The 12,828-nt window shown below is 36.0% G+C and overlaps 1 protein-coding gene across 2 annotated transcripts; it reads left to right on the forward strand.

Moving 5' to 3' along the window:
- Positions 1 to 2,441: 2,441 nt before the first annotated feature.
- Positions 2,442 to 9,729, forward strand: LOC113727891 (flap endonuclease 1). Of its 2 annotated transcripts, XM_027252283.2 has the most exons (19): positions 2,442 to 2,523; positions 2,629 to 2,745; positions 2,854 to 2,912; positions 3,128 to 3,187; positions 3,292 to 3,345; positions 3,453 to 3,501; positions 3,656 to 3,703; positions 4,400 to 4,465; positions 4,599 to 4,649; positions 4,870 to 4,989; positions 5,053 to 5,137; positions 5,772 to 5,853; positions 6,109 to 6,223; positions 6,314 to 6,370; positions 6,461 to 6,507; positions 6,584 to 6,638; positions 7,223 to 7,411; positions 8,487 to 8,620; positions 9,468 to 9,729. In XM_027252283.2, exons 1-17 carry the CDS (start codon positions 2,512 to 2,514, stop codon positions 7,394 to 7,396), a joined length of 1,251 nt encoding a protein of 416 aa, XP_027108084.1. In that variant the 5' UTR covers positions 2,442 to 2,511; the 3' UTR covers positions 7,397 to 7,411; positions 8,487 to 8,620; positions 9,468 to 9,729. The 2 variants fall into 2 exon arrangements, with proteins under 2 accessions (XP_027108084.1, XP_027108085.1); XM_027252284.2 differs by lacking the exon at positions 7,223 to 7,411.
- Positions 9,730 to 12,828: the final 3,099 nt, after the last annotated feature.

Raw genomic sequence — 12,828 nt, forward strand, 5'->3', positions numbered from 1 at the left:
GCAGCACAGCCAAACACATTTGATTTGCCTGCTAATGTCTATGTTGTCATCCAAAAGATTAACATGGGATGGGAGATTAAAGTCCCTCTTGAATGTATCCACATTGTATTCTACCATCCATAAGAACTGAAGACATAAGCAGGGTTTATTTTCGAGAGCAGATCCTCTGTCCAATATTTTGTGTCCAATTTCCTGTCTAATGTGAAACTACGTAGTTTCACTTATTATATTTGCTGATATGACAACTAAAAATAGGTGGCTGTTTGGCTGCCTTATACTTCTTTTTCTTTCTTCTTTTTTGAGTTTCCTTTGTTTACACAACTTTATTACAATTCTCATCTTTTTTAAAACAAAGTATCAAGGATTTCAAATACAAAAGAATATTTAAAAAAGATGGGAATTGTAACAAAGTTGTGTAAACAAAGAAAACTCAAAAAAGAAGAAAGAAAAAGAAGTATAAGACAGCCAAACAGCCACCTATTTTTAGTTGCCATATCAGCAGATATAATAAGTAAAACTACGTAGTTTCACATTGGACAGGAAATTGGACACAAAATATTGGACAAAGGATCTGCTCTCTTTATTTTCTCCTCCTCATCCTTCTCAATTTTATGAGTATGCAAGTCTAGACCTCCAGGACAGTTGACAAAAAGAACCTAAAACTACTCCCTACCGCAGCTCTCTATTGCAGATCAGTAATGCCATGCAAAACTTTGCATTCTATTGCATAATAATGCAAAGAATGCTCATTAAATTAGAAAAACTTTGGAATAGATTGCCAACTGAACTCAACTCAAAGCATTTTTTTCCAAGAATCAGACCTAGACAAAAATTTTTGCTAACAAATGGTATCAAGGTAAAAAGCAGATAAATTTCAAGGCCAAGACTTCAAGAGAAACCCTTTTTTAACCTATATCTATTCCTTTTAAGGTAAGGCAAAGGGTTGGATTGGACGGTAATGTGGGGGAAATTCTTACCTATAAAAAAAAAGGAGAGGAATGAGATTTAAGGGGCGGAGAAGGGGAAGGAGATTAGAACTTAGAATCTTTAAATCTTGAAATTTTAACCTTCATCACCAGATCAAAGTCTTGCTTTTTAAAACAAATGTTGATAATTATTCAAACAAAACACGTCTGTGACATGAAAACTGTCATGATACCGCTTGCCTGCAGATTGGGCTTGTTGTCCTTAGTTCGGCCTATTATTACCACTTGGAGTCCTCATTCAGCCAAGAGACCAGACGCTACCATACACTAAAAACAGGCCTCTGTCAGACATGGACCGGCCGAATGAAATAGAGCACCACGAAAAAGGAAAAACAGCCGAGTTAACGCATCATATGAATGAATGAATTAGGTATTTTTGAAAATTTTAATTATAGGGATAAATATAATTAACTTTTATTGTAGATAATTAAGTGTTCTTAAGATGTTTTTGAGGGTGTTTTCGATGATTGATTTGTTTTAAAAACAACCAAAGGATGTTTGTTTGTTGATCATCTTCCACATTGCATGAATAAAATTTCATGCTATTTTACTTGACCGCCTTCCTCATGTGAAATGTAATTCATCTTGAAAAAAAAAAATCAAACTCTTAATAAAATATTTTTCTACATTTAAGACTTGGCCCCTACCCAAGAATCCGGACTCCAGCATTGGTATTGCTTTATCCGGGGCTATGTTTGGTTTTCTACATTTTGCGCTCATGTGAAATCTTAAGAACTCTCCTTTCCTTGTTTCCAAGATGACACTACTATTATTCTCTTTGTCCAAAATAAGGATGGACACACATAAAATTTAGAGATAAGGAGATGTAATAATGATAGATCATAAGCGGATTAGTACTTAATTAATATCTTTTGAGTTTTTCTAACCCGTGCCCTACAAATACCCGTTAATACACATAATATTCACCTAAATTATCATATATATATATATATACACATACTAATAATTATGATCATTTTTTATATTTATATATATTTTTTATTTAATTTTACCTACCATTCCTTGTATTTATTTACTTCCCTTAATTAATATTATATTTTAAAAAATATAACATATAAAATATATTTTAACGGACACTCGATGGACAGACCGATATTTTTTACTTTCAAACTCATATTTTCTAACTTTCCTATTTTCCCAAACCTAATATTATCGAGTAAATGTCTTAGGTAACTTTAGTAAATGAATGTTTCTAGTACTCCAACAAATCACTTAAAATGCTTCAATAAAAAAATAATCACTTAAAAAAAAAAGTTAGAAAGGAGAAGTGGAACCCGGGCTACTAATTAGTAATTAGAGACCAATAAGTCAAGATTAATCAGAGCCGGTCAATGGCGGGTCGGGGAAAGAATTCAAGTCGGTCAAAACCGGCAGCACCGGAAACTGACCCGTTGGCCACGTATAAAAGGCTAAAGAGGCGGGAAGAGTTTCCTTAAAAACCCTACCTTTCAGGAGTCACTCAGCAGAGGATTTCTCCCAATTTTCATCCCAATTTCTGGCACACATGGGCATAAAGGTTGTATGTCGATCTAATTTCTGTCAATGTATTCTGCGAATTGATTTCTTAATTTTGCTTCATAACTTTCTGTTTCCTAATTTTTCCTTTGAATTGTTTGCTTAGGGTTTAACGAAGCTTTTAGCGGATAATGCTCCGAAGGCGATGAAAGAGCATAAATTCGAAAGCTTCTTCGGCCGAAAAATCGCCATTGACGCCAGCATGAGCATTTATCAGTTCCTTGTTCGTACACTAGCTACCCCCATTTTTGTTGTTTCTTGGTCTGTGGATATATATGCATTTGGCTAAGCTTAAAGCCTTAAACTTGCCGTGTAATTAATGAAACTGTAGATTGTCGTTGGGCGAAGCGGCACTGAAATGCTTACTAATGAAGCTGGAGAAGTTACTAGGTAACTCACATTTTACATTTTTTTGGGACAATAATGTGCCGAAAACAGAAAATTAGCAAATTAGCAAAATATGCAGAGAGAGGTCTTTGGAAAAAATTTTTTTTTTTCTGTCGTTCATGCTAAATATTTGTTGAATTTTACTCTTAAACAAAAGTTTACCAGTCTTTGGTAGTTATAACTGTTTGTTGATGTGGTTTTGCGTTCTGTGTTTTAAGTCATTTGGTAGGAATGTTCACGCGGACAATTAGGCTTTTGGAAGCTGGAATTAAGCCAGTGTAATTTGTTAATCTTCTCCTTACTGATTTTTGTGTTTCTTTTGTTTTATTTGGTCAGAAGTTTATTACATATGCTAAAACTTGTTATTGCCTTCAAATTTTAGCTATGTGTTCGATGGTAAGCCACCAGATTTGAAGAAACAAGAGCTTGCTAAACGGTATATTGTATTATACTGTTATTCATGTTGCTTGTGAAGTTTTTTTTTTTTTGAATGAATGCTCCCTCCCGGAAATCAAAATTTGTGACTCTGATATGGATATGCAGTTTTTCTAAGAGGGCAGATGCAACGGAGGATCTAGATGAGGCTGTGGAGGTTAACATAACAGAACTATAATTTTGCCTCCAATCACCCTGCCAAAGAAAAAAGAAAAAAATTCTTGACTTTTATACTTTGCCCTTTTCATAGCATCATTCTAGTATCTTGTCGTTTTAAGAGCTGAATTCTCCCCCACAATTTCTTCTTGCAGACTGGCAACAAGGAAGACATTGAGAAATTCAGTAAGAGGACAGTAAAGGTGGGCTATTAACATTTTATGGTTGTTATATGGTGTAGAACGGTGTTGTCAATCTGTACTTATTTGGTCTTTGATCATTCTGCTGTTTATGAAAGTTTCCAACCCTTTTCTCTGGCAGCCTATAGCAGAGATAGTAATAAACAAAAGAAAAAAAGGAAGATTAAATACAGAAATCATTCTTCAGTTTCACAATTCAATGCATTTGTTAGAAAATGCCAAGCTTTAGATGAGGTTGTAGTCACTGTTGAATCCAGGGAATGAAATATTGATTTATTGGGTTCAATAGCCGAAGTTCAATTTGCATAGATTAATTGTTTTTGAAAATCCCAATGAGTAATAAATGCATAAAGCCCTTCCACCATACTGTTCACTGTTGAGATTAGACAGGTTGTCACAGAGGAAAGTGTATACACTTCTGATAATATAAATTGCGAGTGTACAACAGTATTGTGTACCTACAGAAACTATTGAAGTTAGAAGCTCCTGTACACAATTCTCAGAGTTAAATCGATATTCAGTATCAATAAGAGCTAACCAATTCTTCAATTAGGTGCTTATGCATCTATTTTTAGGGTTAACAGATGATATTTGTAATTGCTGATATTCTTGTCCTTTCTTTTAAAACAAGAAGATCTAAACTCCTTGAAGTATATAGTTAAGCATGTTATCAGTTTCATGTTGATTTTGGTTGTGTAGGTTACAAAACAACATAATGAGGACTGCAGGAAACTCCTTAGACTTATGGGAGTACCTGTGATTGAGGTGAGCCAGTGAAACAAAATATTTCTTCTCTAAATTGATGCCTGCCAGTTGCATATATGTGCTGACTTTTCTCCTAAGAGCACGACAAGTTATATCTTTGACTATAGTGCCTTCCACTCTGTTGTTATGTCAGGCCACTTCAGAAGCAGAGGCACAATGTGCTGCACTTTGCAAATCAGGAAAGGCAAGTATCTTGGTCTTAATGGTGGTCTCACAGCTTGCACCAACATAAAATCTTTGGGAGTTAGTTTTCTTTGATTGTGTCCTTCCAATATATCCATTTGTATATTGCTTCCTTCGAATATATCCATGTGAACACCTTACATGGAAATGATTAGAAGGAACAAGGAATTAATGCTCCCTTTGTTATGAGATTGGAAAGATCATACATCTGTGAATGTCAGGTTTATGCTGTGGCCTCTGAAGACATGGATTCCTTAACTTTTGGAGCTCCAAAGTTTCTTCGACATCTAATGGACCCTAGCTCCAAAAAAATCCCTGTGATGGAATTTGAAATTTCCAAGGTATCAGAATCCCGCTTTACAAATTTTCAACATTGAGACATCAACTGATGTACTTCTCTACAGGTTTTGGAGGAGTTGAACTTTACCATGGATCAATTTATAGACTTGTGCATTCTTTGTGGATGTGATTATTGTGACAGTATTAGAGGTAATGCACATTTCACTGATACCATCATTGTCAGGCTTCACACATCTCATTGATACCATCATTGTCAGGCTTCTTAGAATTTTTAAATTAAAATCTGGGTTTCTTCTGTTTGTTTTGAAAAACACATCAGAAAGGAAAGCTTAACATACTTCAGACAAAGAATTTTTGCTGGAAACATGAATTCATGAATGTGACTGGGAGGTTTTGACCTAATGAATGTTTTGACATCACAACTTGCACCTCTAATTCATGTATCTTGACATGAATGTGACTGGGAAGTGTTTGCTGGAAACATATGCATGTAGGAAGATGGATATTTTCTGGTTTGCGCACTCTAATCTTTCTCTTGCTGTAGTAACATCAGTTTTAAAATGCTTTTGTTGTTGCCAAACTATGGAAAATCCATACTGTGGGAAATGGGCATATCTTTCCTAGAATTTGTCTTAGTTTAAAGGGAAATGTGCACAAGAATTCAACTGAGAAGTTTGTAGATTTTTGTTTAGCTTTCTTTTTCTTCATCTTTCTTTTCAATAATTTCACATGGATATCTAATATATGAGCATGTTGTGTGCATCCCTGGGCTATCTAGGAGCAAAATTGCATACTTATATTGGGCTGATTTTCAATGCATCAGGTATTGGTGGCCAGACAGCCTTAAAGCTCATTCGCCAACATGGCTCAATAGAGAGCGTAATCGAGAACATAAACAGAGAAAGGTACATATTTATATTGTCACTTGAAACTTGTCAAATTGTGGTTTCAGGAAAAGCGGAAAGCCAGGAGAATATGTTATCTAGATTTTGGATCTTAAGATATAGTTCTCATTTCCTAGATCTCAAAGTTTGATGTTCTTCATTTGCATCATGTTCCTTAGTTGACTGCCTTTCACTTCTTCCTGCATTCAATTTACAAGCGGTTGCATTTGACTTTGCATATGCACTTGAAGTTCAATTTCACCTGTTATGTTTCAGATACCAAATCCCAGATGATTGGCCATATCAAGAAGCTAGGAAGCTCTTCAAAGAACCAGAAGTTGTCACAGATGAAAACCAACTTGATTTCAAGTGGAATGCTCCAGATGAAGAAGTGATTTACTTCAATTAACAATTATAGATTGGTCATTATTGTCGTATATATCTATTTATTGATCAGCTTAGGGATTATCTTTGGTTTCAGGGACTTATAAACTTTTTGGTAAAAGAAAATGGGTTCAGCATCGACAGAGTTACAAAGGTATGCTTATGATGAGAATTTGGTTGCTTATGTTTGAATTCAGTCTTCAGAATTTGTGTACATTACAAACTCAAATGTTGATTTATTCAGTCAATAGAAAAGATCAAGGCAGCAAAGAACAAGTCTTCGCAGGGGAGGTATGGAACTGACTGACTGATTGGTGATATTGTTGCTTTAGTGAAATCATGACTCATTATTGTCTTTCTTGAGCAGATTAGAATCATTCTTCAAACCAGTTGCTAACACATCAGCGCCTCTTAAAAGAAAGGTATTATTCGGCGTTGAGACCATTTGTCTGTTGCTTGTTGTCCATGTAAGACCTTCATTTGGCAGTCCCACAATATTTTTCGATAAAGAAAATCATGCGCTGGCAAACTCAATGTGATGTTGTCCTTGTTTTGTCCTTTATTCTTCTGCTCCTCGTGTGGCTGTATGAGCATGTTTAACTTTGGTCTCCTAATACTTTTGCTTAAGATACTTGGTATTGATGCTCGACATCAGAGTGCTGCACTTACTGGAATTAATTTGGAGTAATAGTAAACAAAATACCTCAAAACAGTCGTTAGGGATCATAATTAATATACTAATTGAAAGTTTTATATCTTTTATATGTATTACCTCAAGTTGGTCTGATATAACATACCTAGAAACTAAAAGCCCAAGAATCCAGTACTTTATTCTGCAGACCACCTTTTGAGATCATAGTGAATCATTCTTTGATTATACTTGCCTCTCTTCATTGCTTCTTCAAAAAAGCTGAAAATTAGATATTTTGTTTGAGAGTTTTTCTTCGGATTGTAATGTCATGAGTTTACTGTTGGTTACAGTAATCTCTTATGTACTGGTTCACAGGAAACCAAGTGCATCCTTGGATCTCCTAAGTCTCAAGTCAATCTTAAGATGATTTTTGGGAAAGCAACTCTGAAACACCGGCCCAGGGTCATTGGCCGCTTTGGCCTGCCAACTCCGAATATTGGCTCAAAGCAGTCATTGCTTTTAGCAGGAGTTGGCTTCTTCGGCACGTGAACCTGAAAAACCTTGGTGAACTTAGCTCTTGACTATTCTCTATCTTTATTTTTAATCTATAAATAATTTCTGAAATTATGTTCAAGTAAATCATATTTGTGGTCAATATACTAGTACTGATTGCTATAGAACATACTGAGTTGTAACTTGCATAATAGATGATCTGCTTGTTAGATTTAGGAATTTTATGAGGAGAGAACTTAGAGTTGTAAGTTTGAGGCCAAGGTGGGGCAGAATAGTGGGCAGTTGTATTATTCAGGAGCTGACATTTAGGAAACAAAAAGGGAATGAATCATCAAGAGAGAAAACTATACAGGTACAAGACTCACATTTTCTAGTTGAAATTTGTGGTTGAGTAGAGGCTTGCGCTCATTGGCCAGCTCTCTGCATCACTTGTGGAGTTAAGGACAAACTTGAAGGAATCTCAATTTTCTCTTGAAAGGCTAAATGTCAACCTGGTAATAGCCTTTAGTTCATCTGCAAATCAAATTTCTTTTGCAGTTTCAGTTGGGAGAAGCCAGACACTTTATGCTGGATACCAGTCTCTTTTGTTGCCAATTTTCCACTCATTGACTGATTGATCCTCGTTCTTGATATTCTTGAAATAAAACAATCGCAGGCGGTAGAATGACTTGAAGGAAGCCCATTGTAGTGCACAGATAGATTTGAACAACTATGGTTGCAAATTCTTGAGCATTTTAATCAGGATTTTGATTCTGACATTTGAGAGAGTTGTTGCTAGGCGGTAACTACCCATCAGATAGTATTCCATCCTTTATTTAGTGCGGCCAATTCTGGCCTTATGGTTTTTGGAAACAGTGGCTCTATCTTTGGAATTTCTATCAAGTGTTCTTGTAAGTTGTGGGACATGTATTTTTTGTAGCCATGAAATTGACATATGGGAATCTGAATGCTGAAAATTTCTTTTTCTATCCCTTAAGTTTGATAATTTCTGTGTTGACTTTACCAAAACATACAAAATACCGTCCTCAGTATGAAATGATCGCCAATTTGTTTCACCTTATGAAAAATTTTCCTGTTTATCTTTTCAAGGCTATTCATTTGCTTTCATTTCCCAACTTGATCACAGGAAGCAGCGGAGAAAATTGAAAAGGAGAATACAAATAAGAAGTCGAAGTCTGGTGGTGGAAAGAAGAAGAAATAAGTCATTTTTTTCCTTTGAAGTGCCAAATTGGTTGGTGGAGCCAGTTCTATGCTGGCAAGGTAAACTTGTTTACAACAATGAACATTAGTAATTATTTCTTTTTTGTTGCTTCTTAAATTTGTCATATCTTTGCAATGAGCAACCTCTCGGTAGAAATGTGAGTGTGCTACTGTAGAAACATCTTAAATCTATTGTTTAACTAGAATACGTATACATATCTTTGCATGATTTATTCAGAAAAGTAATTAGTATACTTAATAGCTTTAACTGGAGAGTTCAAATTGTGGGTCTATGGAAATTGGAACGTGTGTGATTTCTTTTAAGATGCTGTTTAAGTGACAATAAACTTAACTGGATAGAGTTTAGACATGATGACCGTGAAAAATTAGGATCTAAATGGATCCTGGTATACATTTCTTGGATAGCTGGTGAAATACAAATGAAAGATCAAACTATCAAGTCCAAAAATTCGTGTAATGTCATGCTTCTTGATGAAGCTTTTTGCGTCATGCCTTCTTGTCTGCACTTAATTATCATATCTGCTGTTGTGCTTTCCACTTACCATGTGAATTACACCAATCTCTTCTTTCCTTCCATGTACTCGAAAATAATATCCTTTCCTGTTAATTCCTCTCTGTGCAAGCATGCTTGGTTCAGAGCATTCTTCATCATTGGCCGATACTTGCAGTAGTCTTTGTGTTATTGCAATTTGTAGTTCAAGATATTCCACTTTAGGCTCTCATTTCTATAGGATTGGACTGAACTTATTATCATGATTTGGCCCACAATTTTTTCTGTTTTTTTTTTTGTGTTTGTGTGTGTGTGTGTTGTTGGGCCGGGGGGGGGGGGGGGTGTTGTTTGGGTGGTGTTGGAATTTTCCATTTTACTGTGATTTGGTTTCTGCAGGTGAGGAATTTCCAGATGCCGCAACAAACTTGGGATTTCCAGATGGTGCGACAAACTTGTGTTTCTTCTTGTGCTGAAAATGTCCGTCAATGAGATGTGTAATATGACTGCAGGATGATGTGTCTCTGGATTGGTAGACCATTTTGTCATCTTGGCTTTAATTCTAGTGTACAGTTGTTCACGATGTCAGAGAATTTCGTCCTCTAACTGCTAGTCCTTTTGAATATCTATTGAGAATTGAGCTCTATAAATTTTCATACCAGGAAGGCAGTTGCTGTAGCCATGTTAAAGACAAAATGATTTGCTCGCCAAAATATGCAACTCCTAGGTTACGAATGGAGAAATGGCATGGTCCTTGCACGTGGCTTCTTCGCAAGGTCAATGCGCACAAGTCCAGGAGTCTTCCAAATTTTTGTTAATTAGTAATCTAATAACACTAAGAATTTAATGCAAGTCAGGCATCGATTTGTCTGCAAAAGATTCTCTTCACTCGTACCAATTAGCTTCGTCTGTTGTTATGCACACGGGCTCCATGGGTTAAGACTGGCTAAGGCGGATAACAAAAGGAGAGCATGGCCATGGAATAGGAGAGTTAGCAATAAATTCCAGGTGCCTGCTTTTAATTTCCTTGGACTACGATCACTTCCTAATTGTCACGATCTGCGGCTCCATCACACGGAAGACAATCTGAAAGCAGTCACTCCTTAAGGTACAAGACCTTATGAGCTCCTTCAACTCAATTGTCAATCGAACCACCACGGGTACTTTGGTGGGGGGAAGTTTTAGATGAAGTTGGTAATTAGCGTATTCAACCTGGGGAAGGAGGTGAGATGATTGATGTTCATATGTCGGGTTACACTTCAGCATTTCATGAGAATGATACGTACGTACTTGCGGTAATTCTCTCTCTGGATACATATTGGCTTCTGATGCTGCTGCCATTGAACACTGATGTCTTAGGTCTAGAGTGTAGATAAGCCAGCACTTCTTTGTTCTGATCTATTGCTATCTGATACTATTTGATAAAGAGGGTGCAATTATCGGCTTTTGCCCATTAAATAGAATGAAAATATGAGTGCAGCATCTTTTGTTCATCTCCTAAAGTCCAAACCGCAAAACGATCTTCTCATGTTTTCCATTAGCAGCTGCAGCCAGTTTGAGAAAGATACTGAACAGGAGAAAATATCCATGCCAAGGACCCAATATCCTTCCTGGTGGATATTCTAAGCGGACGCCCTACTAGACGTGACCCCTGTGTCGAAGGGTCTGCCAAAGATGGAAGGCCTTATCAGTTAACATCACATTTTCTTGAGTTGCATATGAAACATACTCTTCCATCCATCATTACCCAGAACAGGTGAAGGGATGTATGCTTGGTTAACAAATGGCCGTCAGGAGTAACAAAAAAATAACCCCAAAATCCCCACTATCTACCTTCAGCACCGTAGATGCATGGATCTCCGAACACACAAACAGTTCATCATACTCAATCCTACCACCGAGGAAATAGTTGAGATACTCACCCCACTTCGAACTCGAATTTATGCAGTCTTTTCCCACCCCTCCCTATATCAACCCTTTGTGCCATATGTGGTAATATTCAAGAAGGAGCCGTGCAATTCAAGTTTCTCAATCTGGGATTAGATTCTTGCTGAAGAAAGCTTCGATCAACTCGTGCAAGTTCACACCAACCCCGGCTTAAAACTATGCTGTGAGGTGAGTCCAACTCTAATCTTCTTCTATTTAATCTCTTGGTCGATGATTGCTGAGTTGAGGCATGCCACATATTTAGATCCTAATATTAAAATTTATGTGCACCATGTTTTATACATTAAAAATAAGGGATAATTTCACAAACCTCCCCTGAAGTTTTTAATAATTATAGAGAACTCCCTTCAAATTTTAAAAATTACATATGCCTCCCCTACTTTTACTGTTTAGCAACAACTAGTTTTGTAAGCCTCGCGCAACGCGTGAGGTTGCCCCCAGCTTGTGTTGATCTAATTTAATTGATGGTAGGTAGTTTGGGGTAAAACATTTGGGTTGTCAAAATGTGGTGAACTGTGGCAGACTATCATGTGCGGTGGCAAGATTGGTTTTGTTTGTGAATGCATGGGTGCCATATATTTTTATTGAAATTGACACTTGGTAGTTTGGTTCATAGTTGTGTGACAACTATTATGTTATATGATTTTTTTGTGAATTGACGTGGAGGTTTTGTTCTATAAGAATGTGGAATGTCTTGTTAAAGGATGTGGGTGGGTGGTTGTTCATTTTCTTCTCAAGTATTTTGATGATAGGTTTTTCTAATAGTTGGTAAGAATATAACAGTATTGTAGTAGTATATTTATAAAAGAATTATTTTGATATAGGAGTTTTGGCGTAGTGGTTTGCAAGTTTATAAATTTTTTTTTTTTTTTTTTTTTTGCATTAGTATGGAGATGAATTGTGCGTCTATTAATCAATTAAATGATAATATGTATGCCTGGGTTATTCGGATTGTGGTGGTAGAAAAAAGCCTTATTCGACATGCTCATTATATGCGACGTAGATATCAGCATTATGTTTTTGCTGATAATTTGGTAAGCAAGAATTGTTTTTTTTTTTTACTTTATTTTATTTGTGTTTATGTTTAAGACTTACGAAATTTTTGTTTGTAGGGTGATCGGATTCAAGCGATTGTCTATTTAAATGATGTCTATGTCTTAGACGAGTCTAGAAAGGCGGCGAGCCAGGGAATGAACCTTGCTAATAAAACTTCCATACTCTGCAACCATGGAGTAAAGGCCAATCTCGACTGTTGCAACTTTCTTTACTTTTTACTCTAGCATTTGAATTCTGAAATATGACTCAGCTTCATAATTACAAGATTCATTTCTTAATGTTTTCATTTGATTTTCTGCAACAGTTTGCTTATGATATTTGGATTGTTTCTTTCATTCTTTCGTTTTTTGGCGATACTATAGGTAACAGTTGTTTGGTCAAGGCAGTCTATATACTCGCTACATACTCCATACATATTGTGATAGCTATCAAATAAGATAGAAGATTCAGCTATGTTTAAACATTTCCATGCTAGTTAGCTTCTAGAGGACGAGGTTTCAATTGCTTACGATAAGGCACACAGTGATAAAGTAATTCTAGTGTTCCAAAAGTATTTGATCAACAAAAAAAAGTTCCTAAAAGCAATTTTTGACATAGGATGAATGTTAATCAAGAAAAACTTTGTGTTATACATTTTCAATATTTTTTGTTCTCAAAGCAATGACCAACGTGTAATCATCAATGTAGGTCAATCATAGACAGGATTTCTTTGTATACGATATTTTTTGTGGAGTTTGTGTGTTTAGAGAAAGAAGTA

Source organism: Coffea arabica, chromosome 2c, assembly GCF_036785885.1.
Source record: "Coffea arabica cultivar ET-39 chromosome 2c, Coffea Arabica ET-39 HiFi, whole genome shotgun sequence".
NCBI classification, from domain to species: Eukaryota; Viridiplantae; Streptophyta; class Magnoliopsida; order Gentianales; family Rubiaceae; genus Coffea; species Coffea arabica.

Coding starts and splice junctions, on each gene's coding strand:
- LOC113727891 (XM_027252283.2), top strand. Junction 2,746..2,853: donor TGAGCATTTATCAGTTCCTT/GTTCGTACACTA, acceptor ATGAAACTGTAG/ATTGTCGTTGGGCGAAGCGG. Junction 2,913..3,127: donor GAAGCTGGAGAAGTTACTAG/GTAACTCACATT, acceptor CTGTGTTTTAAG/TCATTTGGTAGGAATGTTCA.